Below are 24740 nucleotides of genomic sequence, written 5' to 3'. Positions count from 1 at the left end.
TATGTGCCCTGCTGGCATAAGCGATGGCCTGTGCATGAGCTACCTTATCCACGCCTGTGGCCACTGTGATGTATGGATTTTATCCAGACCGCCCATCCATTGTTTTATGACATTTTATGGAATAGAACCAAAATTTAGGTAGATCCAAGTCTCAAGTGGTCCACACCACAAGAAGAAGCAGTGATAATGATACTCACCGTTGAAACTTTCCTAGGGCCAACCGTTGTGTTTATTTGCCATCCAACTTATTTATAAAGTTCCGTGGATCTGGATGAAGAGAAAACACAAATATTAGCTCGATCCAAAACTTCTGTGGCCCACAAAAAGTTTTCAATGGTAAGAGTATAATCCCTATTGTGTGGTCCACCTATGTCTTGGATCGGCCTCAGTTTTACTCTTATAGCCTGAAATGACACGGAAAAAAAGGATGGACTGTGTGGATAAAACCCATGCAATCCGCGTTCCTCTTTTTTTTCATTATCCAATTGATGACTATCAAAAGAATGGTCATAAGCATATCGTCAATGTAATTTTCGAACTATGGTCCATTGACAATTGCTCAATGGTTGAAAGGTCTCAATTATTATATACCCACACCATGTGTGCGGTGGAAAGTCAACACCATTACGCTGGTGCTGAACTATTAAAAGGATTCTAACACATAATATAAGCATGTTTTCTCATGGTGGCATGCATCTTCTGTTACATATTCAATATCCATGTGTGGCCCACCTGACGAGTAGCTAACCTGAATTCTAGGTTAGAGCAAGCATGCCAAGAGTATTAGGGTTGGCAATAGGCCAGGCAGCACCAATGGCCTGAGCTCTTTAAATTGATCCAAGGACCCGGCTGGGTTTGAAATTTAAGCCTGATGTCTGGGCTGGGGTAAGGTGCCCAACTCAGCCCATTGACCCGTCCAATCATCATTTATGTATCGTTTACACAATGAATTAAATGGTTTAAGGCCTGTTTGGATGCAAATCCCAATATGGTTGACTGTGAAAATCAACTAGATTAGTTTTCAATAAGTGGGCTTTTTAGATTTAATCTTTATATTGGATTTACAAGAGCATATTTACCATGCCAACTGAGGTTTGGCTGAAAATAATATTTAGATGTTCAATAACCACTTGTTAGTAGTTCCGGTTCAAACATGCATTCATAGTTTAAAGGAACTTTTCGATTGGAGATTATACTTGGATAATCAAGACCATTTATATAATGGGACATATGATGAATGGATAGGATACCGGTAAAGAATCCTTCCATTGGACTACCTTTTGTTATTGGGGTGGCTAAGGTAGGGAAGGCCCTGCAGGCCTGACCATAGCCCGGCCTATTGCCACCACTAACAGGGACTTAATAAACATCCTAGCTGTCTTGCATGCATTTTCAATATTAAAAAAGAATAATAATAATAAATTTAAAAAAAACAGCTTTTCCACATTTTATTAACATTTCATCACTCATATAACGATTAACAATACAAAATAGCAACAATCTTATTCATAGATACTGGAAAACAAATATAGAAATAAAATAGAATCAGACTATATATCTTCTATCTGGTAGAAGATCTCGCAAACCATTGGCTTATTGCCTCAAATGATTACATCAACTCGAACAATCTAGCCGTTGATCAGTTAATCACTGCACAATTCTTCCTGATTTCGCCAGCATTGCCTGTTAGGACACTGATGTTGCCCATTTTCACCATAGACACTCCAAAATCGCTGAAGAAGCTTGGATTGTAAGAGTTGATCTGGAGACCAATGTAGATTTTAGTTTCATTATCGTCAAGGAGTGCAGCATCAGACTGGAAGAGGCCTCTTCTTTTCGCCACGACCTTGTAGTAATCTGTGTCGAATATTTTCGAACTTCCTGGGTCCATCTCCACAAAGTCAGTGACATTCCCCTCTGGGCATAAGGCCCGTAGCCTGATTACATAATTGGGATCCATTGAGGGGTCCACATCACCCTTCCCAGTGAAGTTGTAGATGCGGTTGTCAAATGACGTGCAGTGGCCGATGCCGATGGTGTGGGCGCCTGAGTAGAATGGTTCTCAAATAAGATTATTTGTAAAAATGGAGGGTCCATGCAAGCAAGACTGGCATCACAGCTCAAATGTGCTGATGGCATGTGAGTTTGAGACATTAGATGCACATCAGGTGGGCCCCACTATTTTGATGCCTATGACAAAGATTAAGTGGGTCTTAATCATAATGTGGAAGGCTCAAAATGATTGGCCTGAGGTCCACATTCGATATATATTCATGGTCCACAGGAAAGTAGACCAGACTCTCTTTTGAATGGGTGCAATCACACGGTGGGTGCCTCCTGATGAGCGACGTGGTCTCACATAGACATCAGTCCCATGAAAGTGCACTGGTTTTTAACATCTCTTTTGTATTTATCAATGTAGTTGAACTTGCACCTAATAGGGAATCCCTCCTAGGTGCACTTACGACTTCATCTTGCATCATTTGAGATCTGAGCCACTTATCATGTTAGCCCCATTATGTAGATTTCATGGGAATTACATAGTCAGGCCCACCCAATAGGTGGTTGTAGCTTACTCGTCGGCATATGAAGCTATACGTTGAATTTGCATTTTGCAGGTTGAGTTCCAATAGGAGATGGTCACAAAAAAAGGATTCAATTGTCATCATACCTGATAGTACTACCAAGTCCTTCACAGATAGACCTTTCTGTTGAAAGGAAGCTTTCAGTTCAGTGATGTTAAAGAATGGAGGGGGTAGATTGGCCAAGGCTTCAGAGGCCAATGAAATCCGTCCGTCTCTTCGCCCCGTCGGAACTTGCCAAGTTGGTCCCATGCTCTATAGACATTCGACAGTTAGTAAAACTAGGTCTAGGATGTGTTGGGATGGGAAAGTGAATTGAATAGTGAAAATTTCAGTTCAGTTAGATGAAATGATGAAATTGTGGAGGAATTATATAATAGCCAACTTAATTAAGCATACGCATTGTATACACTGATTTTTCAGTTTGAATGAGTGGGCCCAATGGTTCAGGGATTGAGGCTGTTTGTTTGATTTAACAAGGCACAGATGGACCATACCCAAACAAAGCACCAGATTGGAAGATCTTAACCACTAATCTTGGGCTTTTTCTTTGTTGATCATTGTATATGACTATATTTCTCTTCTTGACAATCTATTTCATGCCATGAACTGAAATTTAGGAGTATCCTATTGTGGAGATCTTTGGGTCATGGTCCATCTGTCGTTGGGTCCATCAGACCAATGGTCTGGAACTCTGAACCATGTGTCCCTTGTACAAACTGAAATCCGCATATAGTGTCCATATGTACTGTAATTTCCCAACATTTTAAGATCCACGACACAAGGCCACAAGGCTATGCAAAGAATTATTGGGTCTTTGCTATGTACAAGTGGGGGCCATGGTTCTGTAATCAACACCATTTATATCATATCATAGGCACTACTATAAATAGACCATTTCACGAAAAATCTCTCAGGTTGAAAGATCTAAGCAATGCAACAGTTAGCACTTAAGCAGGGATGGAAGTGATGATGTGGATCACAGTCTTCCTCAAGGATAACTGCTCTGAATTCATGGAGTTCTCTGGTTTCCTCACGGAGTTTTTCGATTCTATGAGGGATAAAATAGAAATAAATTCTAAATAAATTAGAAGTAAATTGATTGATAATTGTCTAATGTTTATGTTTCTCCTTACACCATTAATAAAGAAAAACATTAAACTAAAATTCCTAATTAGAAAAAAAAAGGCAAAAAATTCTAACTCTAATAAAAATCATAATTATTGTAAAACTCTTTTAATTAAAGCTTAATTTCTAAAAATAAAATTTTCAAATAAACTTTTGTTAGAAGAGTCCTAGCATGATTACAAGTTATTTCTTAAAAAAGAAAAAAAAAAAATCTAAAACTTTAAAAATGAAATAAAAAATATTACAAAAATCAAAATTACTAAAAATAATAATTTTTCCTTAAAATTTCATTTTTGAGTTGAAAGCGCACGTTTTCTGACGAAACGGACAGACATGACCCACGTTGTGGGTTGATTCACCCTAAATAGCCCGTTACAGTAAAAATTGATAGGTTGTGCGCCCCATAACGATACTTGGATCAAAAGTTATGGCTAATTTACGATTCACCTTCTTTTGGTCCAACCATGCTAGGAATATATTTGTGCCACGTCCTACATCATCATGCTTCTGCATTCATATCATAACTATTTATTTGTAGCTACACAGGGGGTGAGATTTTCATTTCAAGAAGATTTTAAGGGCTTTGTCCATCCATGGAGGAACCCATCGTATCAATGATCCGGATCACATATGCCCACTAGGGCAATCTAAAAAGTAAGAAGAACATGGAAAATACGCTTATCCTCTGGCCCATAATCATATAAATCCTATCCACATTGAGGAAGTAGTCTCTCAACATGGATAGTAATGAATGCAACTACAATTTGATCATTTCCTCTTTATAGAACTAAATTATTGCGATTTGTTTCAGTAGCGCATCCAAACATGGCCTTATTTTGGTGATGAACAAGCGAAACAAAACCACCTATGGAAAATTTTCTTACCAAACTCACTACATCCCTGGCCACAAGGGCTAAAATGTCAGCACAAGAAACAATCCCCGGACACGCTTTCTCCACTTCAGCCTTGACGGCATCGATCACTTGGAACCCTCGCAGGGTTAGATTTGGGATTGCAGATTTCTCTGCCTGGTTCGTCGCCGTCGAATTTATGAGCACGGAACCATCACATCCCTGTATAGAAGAAGCAACTTGTTAAGTGGGCCACAGATAAATGTTGCCAAGTGACTGATTACTGCACTTGTGAGAACATTAGCAACATATCCCATCACTGTGAGATATGAGACACTCATCAGGCATGCCCACTGGCCCACGAATCAGGGTGGAACACTCAACTAGTGGGCCACAAATTGAACTTTAAATCATACATGACTGGTCCAACTGATGAGAGAACCAATCCAATTTGTGGGCTAGGGGCTCTTCCATTGTGGGACCCACATGATGAGAAGTGTAGATCCAGTGTGGTTGTCAGTGAACCTGGGAGTTCTGATGGAAGCCATAGATCTTTCTCATTAGAGTGGAAAAATCTAAAAGCAGGAAATGAATTTTGAAATTCCTCTCAAATCTGAAACTGTAGAAATCCAAATGTGACCATAGTATAAATATAATAGAATAAAATGAGATCAAGAACGACAATGCATGAGATATATTTATAATGTTTTCCTTCTCTACTAAGCCCATGTTTGAATGCACGATTGAATTAAATTGCAATTACCAGCTCGAAAAATAAAAACGAAAATGACCAAATTGCTACTATGTTACTTTCAAGCTACATTTGAAAGTAATAGAATTGCATTCCTCATTATGAGCATTCCATGGTAACTGTAACTTGGTCATTGCCTCTTTATCTAACTGATGAATGCAATTCAATTGGATAGTGCATCCAAAAATGACCTAAACCCTTCCAAACATACCCTAACAAAACAATCGTGGAAATGCATCCTTAACAATGGAGCTGCTAGGGAAGGCGCTAGCTGGATGAACTCAGCCGTCGTTTTTCTAATGACAGCCTCCACATTCGGACATGTCTTCTTGTAGAATCCAACTTGCAATCCTTGTGAATTCGCTGATCCTAGGATGAAAAGAAGAACTCCCACTTGGAGTAGGAAATTCAAGAGAAGCCTGGAAGCCATGACTCTAATAGAATCCAAAGCGTGATTAGAATCTGAATCCTGTAATGGAATGTAACCTAATTCATGCTTATATACTTGAGTTTTGGAATTCCTGAACATGTCAATGCAAGTCTGTCCCCGGATGGAACCTACCTTCCTAATGATTTTTTAAGCAGTGGATTAGGACAAGATTTCGGTGATAATTCACCACTATATTTTGGATTGGTGATGAACTCATCCAGTATACATGTGAAATACAGGCAAGGAAATCTGGGACATCCAATCATGGCCCAAATTGGATTGTAGAGTGAAAGTAACCATCCATTGGTGTACACTAATTGGATGGTTAAAATGAAGGGTAAAATTCATTGGGTCAACTTGGTTGGTTCAGATTGTTCCATCATGTGAGATTTTTGGCCTATGCTCCATCCACTATGGACCCCACAATTTGGAATTGTCATACAACCATGCCCACGTGTAAGATGAAAGAGTCACCACCATTTAATGGTTACCACAATCTAGCATAGGTATAAATTGGATGACCATGTCCTCAGACAGGAGAAGTATATTTTTTGTGGAAGGTATGGGATTGACATGGATGTATTTCTTAGAGAAGGTTTCAACCTCATATCGTTGGACCGCAGGTTACGGTCCACACATCAAATAGCGTCCAACCATTCATGTATATGCACGATCCAATCCGTCCAATATGTTGATCCAAACATTGAGATTAATTTCTGCACAAATCATCCACATCCACTCACTTCCTGGAACACAATTACATTTGTTATTTTCAATGGCTAATAGCATTTTTCTATGTTGTGTCCCGATTAATGAATAGATGGAATAGATATTTACAGTAGACCATCCTCATGGTGGGACAAACCTATTTGAAGGATTGGATTTTCATTAAAAAATTACTGATTGGAAGCTAGTTGATGGGTGGTTCATAAATAATGGTCCAACCGGTTGGAGTTGAAATTAACCCTCTGTCTTTCTTAAACCTAAAGTGTTGACGTGGATTAATATGAAGGGATCAGATTATATGCATCTGGAGTCACAGCATTTTTGCTCCTTCATATTGCCTGCATCCCACGTGCCACGTGTGCATGATGATCCAAACCAGCCATCTTGTGGGATCAGGTACTGATTTGGTGCAAATGAAGTTTCATTAGAATCTCTTAGTGATCTAACAAGTAGGTTTTTCGTCACTTAATGATAGCCGTTCCTGAATGTTGCCTTTTATTGTTGATTTGTACATGCCACCAATTCAAGAGCCAGAATCGTCAAAACATTGTGATTTTTGGACAGAGGCCCATTGAGTATTGAAAACAGATAACTGACGGTTTAGATCTCATCTCCCTGCTACATTTGTTCAGATTGAAGAAGGAATATTAGAATATGAGTTCGTTGCATCATTTTAGGGCTCAAATCATATCTGCGGTGGGAGAGGGAATGGGATACGTGGGTTGAGTTTTGCACGTCGGCTCTCTCACTCGGCATTCATAAGAAATTATTAAAAGCTGTCAGCCGGACAAACAACACGGACGCGCCATTCCTGGAATTTTAAAGACGTGTGGGCGCCACCATGCATGTGGATATGTGATCTGGAACGTTGGTCTGGTGGGACACCATGTGGAACATTGACGGGATCGGATGATCTTAACCTGTGCGTTGTTCACGATTTTCTTTTTAATGTGGACCTTTGATCTACTTTTGCTCTACTTTTTGCTGACTGTCCATTTGTGGGCCATACTTAGGGTGCGTCTGGTTACTAGGTCTCTTTGATATTTGGGCTACAAAACATCCGCATGATGTCCTGTCGAAATACGAAGCGGATTTCCCGTGAAAGCCTTTCCTCAAGAAGGCCTACTGTGATGTTTGTGAGAAATCCACACCATCTATCCATTTTTTGAGATCATTTTATTATTCATAGCAAAAAATGAGCCGAATTCAATACTTAAGTGGGCCGAAAACATGAGGATTGAATGTCCACAGTTGAAATATAGGTCCACAGATGTTTTGATTCAGTATAATATTTGTGTTTTCAGTTCCTACTGACGTTACGAACAGTATGGATGGCATGTAAATAACAGTCGACCCCAAATAAGGTTTCAACGGTAGGAATTTCCCTACCCCCTTGTCCTTTAATGCAGCTCACTTGAGTCTTAGATCCTGATCACTTTTGGGCTCAAGTCTTGAAATGAACGTACAAAATGAATGGACAGGGTGGATGTCTCACAAACATCACGGTGGGCCCCACTTAGGTTTCCACCGTAGGAACTTACAAAAGGCTTCCACAGGAAATCTGCGTCGGTTGAAATGGGCAGTCATGCATGATGACCACACACGAGTGACATGTGTGCATTTGGTGGGCCATCAAAATGAAGGGTGATGAGAGTGGAACTGCTGGGGGAGTTGACCCAGCAATCAATGGAGATCGTGTCATGTGATTTTTGGTTGTTGGCAGTATTTTTATTATTATCTTGCATAGAACAGGGATTCAACATTCGAATCCAGTCCATCCCTGTTGTACACATCATTGTAAAATGGATTGCTGGGAAACTTCCCCTCCGGTTTCTGACAACTGTAAGAGATCATCTCTCTCTGCCTCTTCCACGTGTCTCTCTACCTCTTCCACGTGTGTAGCACATAAGGTTGTCCTATTTATTTATGTTCTGTTATCACCGGCTTACTTATAGTGATTCATATTAAGTGTACCCCTTAGAGAGAGATATTTTAGTATTTCATTGTTGATGGTATGGATGGGAGAAAGTGAAGCATTATGTTTTATTTCTCTTATTTCTATCGACCAAGAAAGCCCTATGTTACTACTCGGAAGAGTAGGTAGATTGTGTGACCACGTAAATCAGTATACATTTGGTCTCTTTGTTTAGTTTAGTCATTTTAGCTTTTGTATGGTCATTTTGCTTTGTGTTTTGGTCTCACTTACATTGATTATGTGCGGGCATTTTTTCACAATAATTGGTATCAAGCTAAAGGTTGAGAAACTTTTTAACATAAGATCGGTGTTAGCATTTGTTTTATAAATGTGTTTTAGATGATTGGATCAAGTTCTACTAGACTTGAGGTGTTGAAGTTTGATGAATCCAATTACACATTGTGAAAACTGAAGACTTGTAGAGATGAAGGATGGGTTATTTAATTAAGGAGAAAATCAATCAGCCATGATGGACTTTTTTCTTGGTCTAGATAATTTGATCTTGTTCAATGTGTCCGATCAAACTATTATAAAAGGTTTTTGGAATAAATTGTGGAACCTATACGAAGGGGGAACCTACACGAAGGGAAATCGATATCTCTAACGAAAATTGTACAACTTAAAGATAAGGGAAGGGTCCTCTTTGCAAGAACACGATAATGGGTTTAACACCCTAATTGGCATATTAATAGCGGTCGATGTGAAAATTGACGATGAAGAAAAGGTTGCACTTCTACTCTATTCGATGCCAGATTCATATGATGGTTTGATTATGAATCTTTACAATTGTCCAGATCTCACTATGGAGTTAGCTATGTCCACCTTGCTTACTAAAGACTCTCATAGGAAAATTCATGGAGAATCTACTGGTGATACTGTTATGATGGTCAGAGAAAGATTTGTTGAGGTGGGAGAGAATAAATGAGATCCAAGTTGAAAAGGCACAAATTAAGTAAGTGTTGGAATTATGGAAAGAATGACTCGTGTAAAAATCGTAAACTCCATAAAACAAATTAGAAAATTTTTAAACCTAATTCACATTAACAAGCATCAGATTTAAAGGGTTCCTAAGTAAATATAGTCAAGAAAGGTAATTCATCCAAGGATAAAAAAGTGTTGTCGGCAATGATTCCACGAGCGAATTTAAGCCATCAATGGATTTTAGATTCAATTGTTTTATTCCATATGACTCCACATAGAGATTGTACATAGATTTCAAATATGTGATGGTGGCACAATTTACATGGGTGAGAGTTATTATTAGAGATGTCAGAGTTATTATGTTTGATGGTATCATACATATAATTTCTATACGTGGCACATACTGAACCTACAAAAGAGTTTTCTTGTAGGAAATAGGTAATATAATACACAACGAAAGATAGAAAAAAATGATAACAAAACAATTAAATCTAGCGGGATTATGATTCGACTTAAATAGTCAATTTCTTAAGGCAAATTTGTTGTCATTTTTTGATAATTTCATCAAGCGCTAACGAAGAAAAACCATAAATTATCTTTAAGATACAATAAACTCTCAATTTAAATTTCAACTCAAAAATTTATACATTTAAGTGTTAAACAGATCTCTAGTTTTAACTCCTATATGCCTTTAAAATGTCTATAGGAAAAATATAGCAAGAGGTCAGATCTGGGAGTACTGAATATTGGATAGCATTATCTAGGAAATAGAGATAATATTTCTTTTAGATTATGGTATCCAGGATACATAGCAATTGAAGAGTCACGAGTCTTTCCCGAAGAGATACTCATGTCTCTTAAAGACATTTATATCCATTCATAGTGAATAATAATCTTCGATAAAAGGACATTATCCGGTCTTATGGCAATTATTTCTATACCCTTATATATAGAAACAATAATCCAACAATATAAATTTATTGCCACATGTACAATAAGTCTTAATCATCATAACAGCTCCTATGTGATACAGGCATATGTGTCACATGTACAACCATGTCATAGTCACTCCTAATTAACGCTAAGGTGAAAATACCTTAGGCTAGACCCTAGTTCAATTCAAGTTGCATCATGACTCAGATAAGTTTGAACCACATGCTAAAAAGACTAAGTCTCTTATTAGCTCTTTGCGACAATACACACGTACAAAGTGTTAATTAAGTGCGCCTAATAAAAGACAAAAAAGCATCCAAGCAACCCTACGGCCCACGTCATGCATGAGCGTAGACGATGCTTCATCTCAGCAAAGTCTTCTTATAAACATATTAACAGTTCTTATAAATTGCATAAATACTAAACTTTTAGGAATGACAGTCAACATTTTCTAGTGTATGTTTCATTCATGTACTCGACTTGTTTGTCCCTTTAAACCTTTCCTATATTTCAAAATTTAGGTAGGGTTATCAACAAGAGTGAAAGTTGTTCTTTATGTATGTTAGTCACATTCCTTTAGTGGTTCTGCTTATTTGATCTTTTGATAAATATATTTTTATTGTATCTGCTAAGTTCATGATGGATTTAACATATTCCACTATGATTGCTCCATATACTCACCAAAATTGTGAATCCCTTGGTTTAACGACGAATTTAATTTGTCACTAACAGAAAAAGTCCGTCACTAAGCCCATCTTTCTCCAAAATCCGGTCCAAACGTCGCAGAATTTTGTGATGGACCGAAATCTGTCGCTAAAATCTGATTTATGACGTATTTAGGACGCAATGTAGTCCGTCGTAAATTGGCGACGGACTAAATCCGTCGCAAATTTTGATTTTGTGACACAAAATGCTGTTGTGAATTCCCACCCAAAATATCACTTGGCAACAGTTTTCTGCTGATTTTGCGATGGTTCATGGTCCGTCGTAAAAGGCCTATTGCCCTAAACATTAATTTTTTTCATTTTTTTAGAATATGGTGGAGATTTATGTTTTTTTGTAGGCTAAGAATTGTTTTTAATAGAATTTCAGTGATTTAATTGTATATATATATATATATGTATGTATTTTGTTTTTATAACAAATGAGTGGAAATTATTATTTTAAAAAAAAATTAAAACTAGTATTTAAATGATTTTTAATATCACATGAAAAAGAATATTGAGAAGTTTAAAAAATTTAACAATGTTAGAGGAAAAAAAATGAGATTTTGAAAAAATAAAATTCGTGATTTAATAAAAATCTATTTTGTGAGGGAAAAAAAAAAAGAATATTGAATAAAGTTGATAAATTTGAAAAAAAAAAAAAGAAATTGATTTTGAGAAAAAAATAATATCCTGAAAAAGAAAATTAAAAATATTTTTAAAAATGTGAAAATTTTCACAATGTTGAAAAATGAAAATATTTTGAGAAAGAACATGAGAGTTGGTATTTTGAAAAATAAAATAAAATTGAGAAGTTCGATAAAATTGACAAGTTTGAATAAAATGCTTTTTAAGAAAATGGAGAAGTTAAAAAGAATTGAAAATTTTAAAATAAAACGATATTAAAAACTCCATACTTTATCAAAAAAACAAACATTTTGAAATGAAAAATAAAGAAGTTGAAAAAATTTGTGATTTTGAAAATTAATTGAAAATGTTCAAAATTTGAAATTAAAAAAAAAAATTATTTATATCACTAAGATTTTGAAAAGTTGAAAACAAAATGATACTTTTCAAGAAAAATAAATAAATAAATTAGCATTTTGGAATTTTTGGGAAAAAAAATTAAAATTTGTGAAAATTTTAGAGATTTTGAAAATAAAAATTCAGAATTTGTATTTTAATTTATTTTTTGAAATATTTTATAATAAAAATGATATTTTGTTAAAAGTTTTCAAAGAAAAATTATGAAAAAAAAATATACATTTTGAAAAAAAAATATGTTATTTTTAAATGGAAATTGAAATTTATCTGTGAAAAAAAATACTTTTTAATAAATTATTAGGCACATCCACTAATTGAACATTTAACCATTTTTGGACAATCGAATTAGTCCAGATTGAAGGGTAAATAACTTCAGATATTTAAATCAAATTTCACTCAAATTGTTGATCAATCTTGTATGCCCAATATCTTTCTTATATGTAGTTAGCCTGATTGGGGCGAGTAACTAGTCAAATTGAGGGTATTGATAAGTAAAATAGAGTGAATGAACTAGACATATAAAATGGGCCAAATATTATTGTCAAAATTGTGACCCAACTTATTGACCTAGCAAGAACCTAAGAATTGATGTAAGTTTTGTGGGCCTCATCATGATGTGTGTCGAACATCAACACCGTGCATTTGATGTGTCCCCTTTAGGTTATGAGATATCTCAAAAATCATCCGTATACAAAACTCAGGTGGGCCATACCATCTAAAATCATGTGAAGACATCGTAAAAAATATAAAAGCACTTGATGGGACCCACATGAGTTTTGGATGTTGTTAAAACTTGGTCCAACCCCTCATCCAAGTGGGACACACCTAATGAGTGGGTTGGATATGTGAATCACATTTATGCAGACCCAATATATAATTATGAATGTTTTAAGGAAACCCTTCTCCACTACATTTAGGTGAGTTACTCATTACCCTTACCAGAATAAACTCTGTGGGATCCATCGTTATTTTTTTATTTTATCCACTCCGTTCATCCATGTTAATAGATAATTTGAGGTCTAAAGAATAAAAAGAAAACATATCCAAAGCTCAAGTGGACCACACCACAGGAAATAGTGTGATTGAACCTCTACCATTAAAAATTTCTTGGAGGCCATAGAAGTTTTGGATTAAGCTGATGTTTTGTTTTCTCTTCATTCATATCTTTTTAATATTATGAACAACTTTTAACCATTTTTGGACAATCTAATCAGTCCAAATTAAAGAGTAAATAACTTCAAATATTTAAATCAAATTTCACTCAAATTGTTAATCAATCTTGTATGCCAAATATCTTTCTCATATGTAGTATGATCGGGCTGAGTAACTAGTCAAATTGAGAGTATTGATCAGTAAAATAGAGTAAATGGACCAAACATGTAAAATGGGCCAAATATTCTAGTCAAAATTGTGACCCAACTTATTAACATTGTAAGAACCTACGAATTAATGTTAATAACTTTTTGGGGTCCACCATGATGTGTGTAAAACATCAACACCGTGTATTTGATATGTTCCCTTTAGGTTATGAGATATTTCAAAAATCATCCGTATACGAAACTCAGGTGGGGCATACCATCTAAAACTATATGAAGACATACTAAAATATATAAAAGTACTTGGTGGGGCCTACATGAGTTTTGGATGCGGTTGAAACTTGGTCTAAACCCTCATCCAAGTGGGACACACATAATGAATGGGCTGGATATGTGAATCACATCTTGGTGGACTTAATATATGATTATGAATGAGATGGTCCAAGGCTTAAGTGGAGCACAAAGTGGATCACTATCAAAGAGAGCCTCTGGAAGTACAAACGGCTAAAATCCGTAGTGGTTTTTTTAGGGGTGGACGTTCAATCACTACTGTTTTCTTGTGGTGTTGTTCACTAGAGATTTATTTCGAGCTGATTTTTTGGTATCAACCTTAAAAGATTTTTTTAATGGATTTACGGTGTGGATTAAACACAAACATCATGGTGGGGCCCATAAAGCCCTACCAGATCCAAAGCACAAGCCACGGTTGTCATTTGTACGATGAATGGGTGTGAATTTTGCAATTTACGTAAAATAGTGGTGACTCCTTTATATAAAGTGTGGGTTTGATATATGGCTATCAAGACCATCCAAATAATGGGTCTTGTTGTAGATGGTTTATATACTTTTCTTTTGTAATAGTATCTTAACCATCCAATAATAAATGGACTCTTAATTGTACGGATGTGAATAGAAGGTTATTTTGTAAATTACGGAGAATGCACATTTTTCCGGATTTGAACTCTTATCCCATTTCAGCGGAGGAATTTCCAAAAGCCTTTTTCGACCGCCTTTTCTTCCTCTCCGTTCCTGCTTTCGAGCACTCTCTTCATCTTCCGAGCGTCCTTCTGCCTTGCGGTGGCGTGATGATTCAGACCGTTCATCCAGAAGCTCGTATCTAGAAGCCGCGAATCCTTCGAGCGCCCTTCTTTCGAACGCACATTCTTAGTGATTGGAGATCATCATATTTCATGCTAAGGTGAGTCATAAATTTCCAAATCCCTCTTTTAAGTTTGTGTGGATGATGAGATGTCTGACGATGGTTTGAGAAGAGGATTGCTGATGGTCCACATTCAACCTGGACGTGTGACCTCCCTGGCAAGTGGAATGGCCTGATTTTTCAGACCACGTGATGTGCAGTGCGGACTGTGGAATCCACCTGAGGCATTGCTCGGATGTCACGCTGTTTATCCGCCAGCCCACTTCGATCTATGTGGTGTACATTCACGCTGTTTATCCGCCAGCCCATTTTAGAACGTGGCCCCAAAATTGAAGCAGATCCAAATATCGGGTGGACCACTCCATATGAAACAGCTGTGATTGAACGCCTACCGTTAAAAACTTTAAGGGCTCACTGTAATGTTTATTTTACATCTAAACGGTTGATAAGATAAAAAAAGACTGGGTTAAATATCAGCTTGATCTGAAACTTCTGTGGCCCACAAGAAGTTTTTAATGGTCAATCACTATTGTTTCCTGTGTTGTGGTCTACCTGAGATTTGGATATGCTTCAGTTTCATGTCTCACGTCTTAAAATGATTTGGATATGCTTCAGTTTCATGTCTCACGTCTTAAAATGATTTGGATATGCTTCAGTTTCAAGTCTCCGTATTTTAGAAACAGAATATGGAACATGTGTGTCTGAAGATTCTAGAACAATTTCTGATTCAAGAGATGACAACTTTCTAGGGATGACTAGATTAATGAACTTTGTTAAGTTCCAAGGGGCAATACTTGAGCTTCTTGAAACCAATTGTGATGGTAATCAGTCACCCATTTCAACTGCTTTGGGAACAACCTTCAGTGATAGATATACTGGAAGCTCACCTTCAGGTACTACAACTCCAGTTTTGAATGGGGAAATCAGTGGGTTCTCAGGGATGCTGAAATTGAGTATACCTTGTAAAAAAGGTTCTTTGGACATTCACAAGGTGGATGCAGATCTTACTATCAATCCTGTGGTATTAAGGCTTCAGCCCAGCACCATAAATTGGATCATAATCTCATGGGAATGTCTCAAGCATGTGGGTATTGATGGAAGAAGTGATATGCATCACCAAGTTGCGGAGTCTGTCTGCCTTAATTCTGCATCTTGCTACCGTTCTTTTACCTTGGATTCTGATGTAACAGTGACATCAAGCAGTGAGAAATTGACAGCAGGCATATGTTCTCTCAGTCAGGAAACAACAATAGATGCTTCATTGCCAGGCCCACATGTGATCTCTAACTGGGTGCTGCTATTTATCAGCAAAAACCATGGAGCTGAGGCAGAAGCAGATTACTCTGCAAGGTTTGTTTCTTGTTCTATGCTCTGCTTCATCAATATATGGGACTGGGATCAACTCTGTTTCTGTAATCACCTAGACCCTCAAGGGAGTTAAGTTCTATGGGACAAAGTCCTACTGGTTATTCTTGTGCAGGTTTTGATCTGCCTAAACAAATCTCACCTAAACACATAATAAGAAATAAAAATACATGCAGTTTCTATTGTAGTTGTATTATGGCTTACTTTCTTTGTACCATAGTAGATCACAACAGGTTCACGAGCTGGTCTCTCTTGTGATTCAAACCCTTGAAATATATCCCTTTCTTTAAGGGAGGATTTATTAGAAGAGAAATAGAAGAGATTACAATAGAGGGAGGGAATTCCCAATCAACAAAGATTGGAGATGGGACCCTTGCCTTGCCAAACCATCAACTATATCATTTCCTTGCCTAGCGGAATGCATGAAAGAAACCATTAGATACCCTTTCATTTCCCTAATCTCTTCCATCTATCTTGCCAATCTTTGGGGTTAATCATCCATAGATTAGGCCCATTTAATACTTGAAAAGACAAGAAAACTGGATGGGAAAGAAAATAAGAAGAGGAAAAGAATGGATTTTTTTGCATGCCCCACACGGTTCAAAGGTTGATTTTAATAAGTTTCTCTCTCTGCAAGAGATGCTTTCTCCCAAAACTCATACACTTTATTTTTTTTTATTCCAATTTTCCTTGCCTTTAGGCATGTACAAAGAGATATATAATAACTCAATCGTTCTAAATTAAGAAAAGAACTAGAAATGTAAGAATTAGAAATATCATGTATACGTTGTCTTAAATTTGCGAACCACATATAAGGCATTCTTAGTGTATTGTATTTGCAAATGTGAATGAAAATAAACAACTTATAATATATATATATATATATATATATATATATATATATATATATATATATATATATATATATATATATATATATATGTTATCAATGGAGGACACCTTGATTAGGGGGACATGAAATTCTTGTAGCTTATGGTATGATGCCCCAATATTGGTTGTATGTTACTAGTATGTAGTAGATAATACTAGGTTCAATATTTTTTGTATGTGGCTAAAATTTTTATCTCAACTACTCCACGCAGATTCTGTCCCACTTCTTACAACTAAATTCCTTTGTATATTTACTGTTAGGAATGGAAGGATTGTAGATAATATGTTTCATTAGAGGATTTATATTTAGTTTGAACTTTGAATCTATCCTCTAAAGAAATAGAGAAATTAGGAAGGAAAAATTGCCTTTGTATAGAAGGTAGGCCCAATCATGTAAACGCTCTCAACTGTCCCAAAACCAACTCCAAAATTAGATCCAAAGACCCAATGGGTACCCAAACACGATCAATCCAGGTTTTTAAGAACCAAACCCGATCAAGACCATCCATCATCAGTTGCAGGTTGTGCATGAAACAGGACCATTATTTATTTTTCATTCTTAAACCGTCAGCTAACCAAATGATCTTAATTTTTGGACCATGATACTTCTAACCTGAGAGCCATAATATCGGCAGTTTAATTTGAACTTCATGTATTCCACGTATACAATTTCTAAGAAATTAGAAGTGCCTGTGTATCATCCATCATACTCCAGAGTACCAAAGTTTTTCTCTATTATTTTTCCCCAATGGAGCTGCCCTTTATTCCCAGCTCACGCAAGAAAGTCATTCCTCGTAGTAGAAGGAAATAACATCCCCTGATCATTGCATATTTTACTAATTACCTTTCCGTGTGGTGGTCCACCAGATCAATAGTTTCTGATCACCATAGCACTAACTTGGATACTTTGTGGTGCCCCATTGGAGGTGATGGGCATAGAAAGGTCATGGGAACAGAAAGGTCCATCATTTCTTGTAAAGTTTTGCTAATTCAATAGACAAACAGACATCCCAACACATGAGTACATGTGCTACATCTAGGCTATGCATCAGGTAGACCACCCCAATATCATCTCACCGGTTGTCAAAATAGGCCGATTCAATAAGCAAGTGGTTAGCAGGTAGTCTCTAGGAAGCTGACTTTTTGTTACAGCTTGAGGATGATATCAAGGCTTCTTCTTCTTCTTTTTTGTTTTTTGTTTTTTGGGTACAACTGTGTATTGCTAACTGATGTAGGTGGAAAGGATCCAGTGTTAAACAGACTAGAGTGGAATGATAGTTCACCATCACTTCCTAAGGTGGTGTCTCACCCACTACATATGCAGCACACATGCATGAGTAAGGTGAAGGGGTACACATGCCGATGTGGCAGGCATTTGAGAGATCCCTGCCACTCCTCAGGTTTGGAGCTCCAACAACATGCCCTACTCCAAATATCAGGCCAATACACTCATTGAGCAGGCCATACTTGTAGGAGAAACATGAACAGTAGGGACAAAATGCCCAATGGACCAAAGTCAATGTACAACCAGGTTCAAAATAAATTCACTTAGTATGTGTTTGTGTCTAATATGGGGTGTTAACATATTGGATCAAGTCATGTGCAGGTTGTTTACAATCTAGATTGTCCAGCTCAGCAGCAAACTTCCTAAAGGTCATTCCATCTGGTTTTTTTTTTTTTTTTTTTTCAATTTTCTTTTTTAAAACCTCTTTACTTCTTTTCCAGTTTTTCTCTGTTGCAATGTATGCTTGTCATATTGAAGAAACTTGATTCAGGAATATAGCCATTTTAAGCTCATTGCTGCATTCTTGATGTTTCAATATGATAAAAAGAAAGATGGTAATCCAGGAAGAGGAATTATATGATCCTTGAGCAAGGATATCAATAAGATTATACATGTAGTATGTATAATTTGTAGCAATTATCCACATCATTGGCTGGATGGTGTGTATGAACTCTCATGGATCAATCAACAAGCATCTAAATACTGAATCTGAAATCTGAAGCCTGAATCTGAAATCTAAAGCCTGAATCTAAAATCTGAAGTAGAAAAAACTTTTTTGATAATTATGGCTGAAGTCTAAAGACCAAATCTGAAATCTGAAGCCTGAATCTGAAATCTAAAGCCTAAATCTAAAATCTGAAGTAAAAAAACTTGTTTGATAATTATGGCTGAAGTCTAAAGACCGAATCTGAAATCTGAAGCCTAAATCTGAATTCTAAAGACTGAATCTGAAATATGAAGCCTGAATCTGAAATCTAAAGCCTGAATTTGAAATCTGAAGTAAAAAAAAAAAAAAAAAAAAAAAAAAACTTGTTTGATAATTATGACTGAAGTTTAAAGACCGAATCTGAAATCTGAAGCCTGAATCTGAATTCAAAAGACCGAATCTGAAATCTGAAGCCTGAATCTGAAATCTAAAGCCTGAATCTGAAATCTGAAGTAAAAAAAACTTGTTTGATAATTATGGCTGGAGTCTAAAGACCGGATCTGAAATATGAAGCCTGAATCTGAATTCTAAAGACTGAATCTGAAATCTGAAGTAAAAAAACTTATTTGATAATTATGGCATTCAATTCCCATTGCTTCTAGTTGTGTAGCCTACTTTAGTTTTGGATCTGCCTCATTTTTTAGATCATGTCTCAACCTGAGGTGGCAAAATAGATGGACATGATGGATTTCTCAAAAACATCATGGTGATGCCAAATGTTTGGATTGCGACCCTTGACCCTTAATCTCCACTTTTTCCTGCTGTGTGGTCCACTTGAGTTTTGGATCTGTCTCATTTTTGGGTTCATCCCATAACATGAGTTGGCAAAACTGATAGAGTGAATTTCTTAGATACATCGCGATGGGCCCCACAAATGATTGAAGTTGAACAATCAGAGTTCAATACAAACCGTGTGGCACACTTGAATATTGAATCTGCCTCATTTTTGGGCCAACCACCTAAAATGATGCCACCCAAATGATGGATGGAGTGGAATTATTAGAAACATTACGGTGGGCCCAAGTGTTTCAAGGGCTGACATTCAATCCCCACACTTACACAGAGGTAGTAGTAATGCATGCATGCATGCATGGGTGATGCTATTGGATAACTATTTACCAACCTTGCTGCGACTCCATGGGGCCATGTAATGTATATGGTTTATACATGCAGTCCATCCATTTTGCCAACTCATTTTAGGGCATGAGCCTAAAATGAGGTTGATCCAAAGCTCAAGTGGACCACATCAACAGAAGTATGGACCTATTGAAACCGACCTAAGGCCTATCATGATGTTTTTGAGAAATCTACCACATCAATCCGTTTTGCCCGCTCATGTTAGGGTGTGAGCACAACAATGTAGCTAGAAGAAATGTTGCACCCCACAACTTTGGTAGCAAATTCTCTCTTCCAGGCAGCTACCAGCAATGCCAACATCCCAGGCCTTTACGACTCGACTATACCTGTAACAAACAATTCCAATGTCTTTTAGTCGCGCCTATAACCATCTAAAAGAAAAGAAGAAGAAGAAGAAGAAGAAGAAGAAACAAATAAAGAAAGAAAAAGAATTGATTTGCATTATAGAGTAGGTGAACTATAACATTTACCTAGACAACTTAAAAAAGGCCTTTAGCCAATATTAGAGTCAAATATCAATCCATTCTTCTTTAATCGGCCAACGTAGTAGATAGCAACCTGAAATCATGTATTTTCTTAGAGGCAAAAATGAAGCAAAAGGAAAAAGAATTAATTGAAATGATTATGGACTTTGGGGGAAATGTGATTCACAAGTGATTGATATTTGTGTCTTTCCTTTTATGCATTTAGAAAAAGATTTGCTTTGCATTATACAGTAGGTGAACTATAACATTACTCAGACAACTTAAAAAGGCCTTTAGCCAACTCTTCTTTAGTCGGCCAATGTAGTAGATAGCAACCTGAAATCTGTATTTTCTTAGAGGTAAAAATGAAGCAAAAGGAAAAAGATTTAATTGAAATGATTACGGACTTTGGGGGAAATGTGATTCTTTGCATGATGAAACTTACTTACCAAAGGGAAAGCCCATAAATTGGTGAGAATTTGAGAAAACCGCAGTTCTCTGTGAATATTTTATAGTATTGTTGATATTTGTGTCTTTCCTTATATGCATTTAGAAAGGTAGCGATTGAATTCTCATAGGAAAGAGATTGAGGCAAGAGTTGCTTCTAAAAAGTTGCATGTTTCTTTGTTAGGAGAGCTTGAAAAAGTGCATCAATAGCCATTAACCTCCAATCAACAGGGCATGCAAATGTTTAGTTAAATTAATTTGTTTATTTCATTTTATTTCAATTTTCATTTTGGATGAATCTCAATTGAAATCCCCAACTGGGTATTGTTGGATTATGTAGATAGCATCTTCAGGATGTTAACAAGTGGTTGCAGGATTATAATATTGAGTTTGCAGCAATACAACAACAATCTTCAATCGGATGCAGCGTTGGCTGCCAAGAACATTTCCAAGTTGCAGTAGGAAAAGAACATGTGGAAATCTAAGCAACTTAGGGCTCATAATGGTTTGTTACAAGAACAATTGAATTCTTCCATGGTGAGTATATCTTGCATGTTACTTAAACTGTTGATGTTATTACTTCATGTTTTTTAAATAGATTGTTTGATGCCATTGGGATCTATTATAACTTGCATCTGAATGAGTTTTAAATGGCAATAAAATGGTGTTAAAATGAGTATCAAGTTTTTGGTGGGAGAAATAGCACAATCAAATTGGGATAAATTTGGTGTTGGATGTAGAAAAATAGCACATACATGCTAATCTCCAACTCTGTGACATTATGAGATAATATTTCCCTTTTTGATTTCTTCATGCACTTAGAAAATCAGTTGGTTAATTAATTATTTTCACAATCGCTTAACGTGAGTTCATATTTTAAGGGACTGATCTCGTGTCGAAAAGGGTGCATCCAATAGGTAGATTGTCAGCCATAGTTCCACAACTCGTCGAGTCTACCCAAAACAAGGCCATAAACTCAACAAATTGATTTGACTGAAGTCACGGGACTCACCCTAATAATTTTTTTCATCCAATAGGTATTTTCTCTTGCTTTAGACTTTGTTCTATAGCAGTGTTTGTAATTATCATTTTCCTTGCTATAGTGGATGGCGGAACAAGATTCATCGCAATTTTTTGAATATGCTTCTTATTAACCAATCGTGTGAATTATTTTTTGAATGACCATCAGGTGTAAGATTCCAAATAAAAAAATACTAAAATAAAAAATCTGGTGATATATTTTTAGTCATAGATATTTTAGCGACGGATCAAATCCGTCGCTAATATCCAAACAAGTTGAAAGTCCGACGGATTTGGGGTCCGTCGCTAATATTTTTACGGACCACGGTTTTTTCGAATTTTAGCGACGGATCTTTATTTTTGCGACGAATATTATCCGTCGCTACTATACGACGGACATTTACAACGGATTTTATCCATTGAAAAGGAAAAACGACCTAGTAGACAGCGATGAATGAAGCGACGGACGAAATCCGTCGTTTATTTGGTTTTACGACGGGTTTGGTCCGTCGTAAATTTGTCATTTTGGTGTTGAGATAGCTGAGCAATTCTTTAATAAAGTTATTACTTAGACCTACATTTTTATACTTAGCATTATAAGTTTTACTCATAGCACAATAAATAGTAACCTAACTATAAGAAAAGATAGATATGGTAGGAGTGAGTTTTGACCAATATGGGAGTCCCATCAGTAACTTAGTTATTCTCCTTCTTTCCAAGCAGCGCTATGTGCTATAAACTCACATTTCATATTAGAGTGAGATATGCACGTTTATTTCTTAGATGTTAATGATATTGCTTATCCTCTAAGAGTGAAGATCCAACCACAAGTAGATTTAAATTATATGCTATCTGCATTCCAACTTGCATCGTTGTACCCTTTAAGTACAATAAGATATGACTTGTAATGTAGTCCATAGTTTATGGTTCTTTTAAGATACCTCAAAACTTTAGAAATTGCATTCCAATGTTCTTGTCATTAATTACTGGTATACCTGTTTGGCATTCCTATTGTGAATGTTATATTGGGTCTAATCTAGTTGCATACATTAAACTCCCAATATTACTAGCATATTCTTATTGTGCTTTACATCTATCGATATTTTTAATTTAATGCTTAGATCGAATTGGGTTGAAACCGATTTACTATTATACTTCTTTAAAACTTTCTTTAAATAATGAGATTGTGCTAGGACTATTCCATCATTATGATTTTAAATCTTAATACCTAATATTACATTGGCTTCACCAATATTCCTCGTGTCGAAGTTGCTACTTAGAAACTTTTTAGTTTATTTCACACAATCCACATTTGGTTTAAATATTGGCATATCATCTACCTACAAGTAGATAATGTGTGTGTGTGTGTGTGTGTGTGTGTGTGTGTGTACATACTTGCTTAGCTTCCTCAAAAATCATTAGATTGTACTAATTACTCAAACTTTGCATGCTATTGTTTAGGAGCTTCCTTGAGGCCATAGAGAGATTTGACAAGTTTATACACTTTCTTCTCTTGCCCAGGTTGAAAAAACCCCTCAAGTTGTTCCATATATACTTCCTTATCTAAATCACAAATTAAGAATGTATTTTTTAACATCCATTTAATGGATTACTAGATGATGAATTGCTGCAAGAGCAATTAGAGTCCTAATGGTGGATATACAAACAACATGAGCATATGTATCGAAAAAAAATCGATACCTTCATTTTGTCTAGAGTCTTTGGCTACCAAACAAGTTTTAAACTTATTTATGTTTTCATCAAGATTGAACTTTCTTTTGAAAATCCACTTACATCCTCTAAGCTTTGAATCTATTGGAAGATTAGCCAAACACCAAGTGTTATTAGAGTAGGAGAGTGGCTTACTAGTCGAGTTAACTCAGTAGAACTGCTGAGTCCAGCAACAATTGAACCAGGTTTGGATCGATTCCAGCCAACCATGCCAAAAGAAAAGTCCCATGGTGAAGATCTTCCTTCTAGTTTCATTAGATGTCGAGTTCCATTTGATTTTCTACTCAACCATATAAATTGATCAACTAGTGAGCCTAACCGAGTTTACTCAAAAAATTGATTCACTAAAGCGTTTATTGGACAGAGGTTAGGCGTTGAAGGAGGTGAGTTGTCTATCTACATTCCTTGTTAGATCACAAGTTGATGTAAACCATAAATCATAAAGCAAACTCTAAAGTAAACTCTAACCATACAAGTTTTGTAACCTATGTTACATCTATAAACATCTAGTAACATCAGAAAGCAATCCGACAACTAGAGGTAAGGGATTCTTTTAAGATTACATTAATTTGAGTTGATATGATTTATCTTTCTTTTATATCCTTTCAAATTATTGTGAATTCTCCCTGTAATTATTTGATTTACCATCATCAATTATTTATCCTTTGAAAATTATAGTTAAGGTATGATTTTAATTACGCGTGATCTTTATTAATTTATGTGGGGCGATGGATACACGCCTTACCCTTACCTTTACCAATTTTGTAGAGTTAGCTATTACTACTCTCCTCTTTTGTTGAGTTAGACATTACTACTCTCCTCTTTTGTTGAGTTAGCTTGTTGCTATTCTTCTCTTTTATTACGTTAGCCTTGTGATGCCTCCCTTCAAGGCTTAGACATGTGTCTTGAAATTTTAAAGCTCTTACGATTCAATTAATTTTCTCTTTGGCGTAAGTATTATGTTGGAAATCCCACTTCTAGCGATTAAATAAATATCATGGACGTAACACGGTTCGAATAGCGGCCCCTTCGGTCAACACAATTACATGGATTTTCGGTAGTGGCGCGTAAATCAATGTAAGTAATTCATAATGTGTTACATCACTTCCGGGATTGGATGTCGCAAATAGTGACTTAATGAACAAATCGTGTCATGTAATTCATTTGAATCATG

At 36.2% G+C, this 24740-nt stretch overlaps 1 protein-coding gene across 1 annotated transcript; it reads right to left on the bottom strand.

The window, feature by feature from the left end:
• Nucleotides 1-1433: 1433 nt before the first annotated feature.
• Nucleotides 1434-5750, bottom strand: LOC131220548 (peroxidase 27-like). The gene is made up of 4 exons (XM_058215397.1): nt 5524-5750; nt 4595-4783; nt 2672-2837; nt 1434-2046 (listed from the first exon to the last, which is right to left on the bottom strand). Exons 1-4 carry the CDS (start codon nt 5740-5742, stop codon nt 1640-1642), a joined length of 981 nt encoding a protein of 326 aa, XP_058071380.1. The 5' UTR covers nt 5743-5750; the 3' UTR covers nt 1434-1639.
• Nucleotides 5751-24740: the final 18990 nt, after the last annotated feature.

The sequence above is a fragment of the Magnolia sinica genome, chromosome 12 (assembly GCF_029962835.1).
Source record: "Magnolia sinica isolate HGM2019 chromosome 12, MsV1, whole genome shotgun sequence".
NCBI classification, from domain to species: Eukaryota; Viridiplantae; Streptophyta; class Magnoliopsida; order Magnoliales; family Magnoliaceae; genus Magnolia; species Magnolia sinica.
The sequence above is the reverse complement of the archived record's forward strand: the minus strand, read 5'-3'. Positions and strand labels throughout refer to the sequence as shown.

Bases quoted from the DNA above. Each gene is read 5' to 3' on its own strand.
- LOC131220548 (XM_058215397.1), bottom strand. From the start codon at position 5,742: ATGGCTTCCAGGCTTCTCTTGAATTTCCTACTCCAAGTGGGAGTTCTT. The intron at 4,784-5,523 runs GTATGTTTGGAA...TCTTCTATACAG, and splicing joins TCCACGATTGTTTTGTTAGG to GGATGTGATGGTTCCGTGCT. The intron at 2,047-2,671 runs GTATGATGACAA...CATTCTACTCAG, and splicing joins GGACTTGGTAGTACTATCAG to GCGCCCACACCATCGGCATC.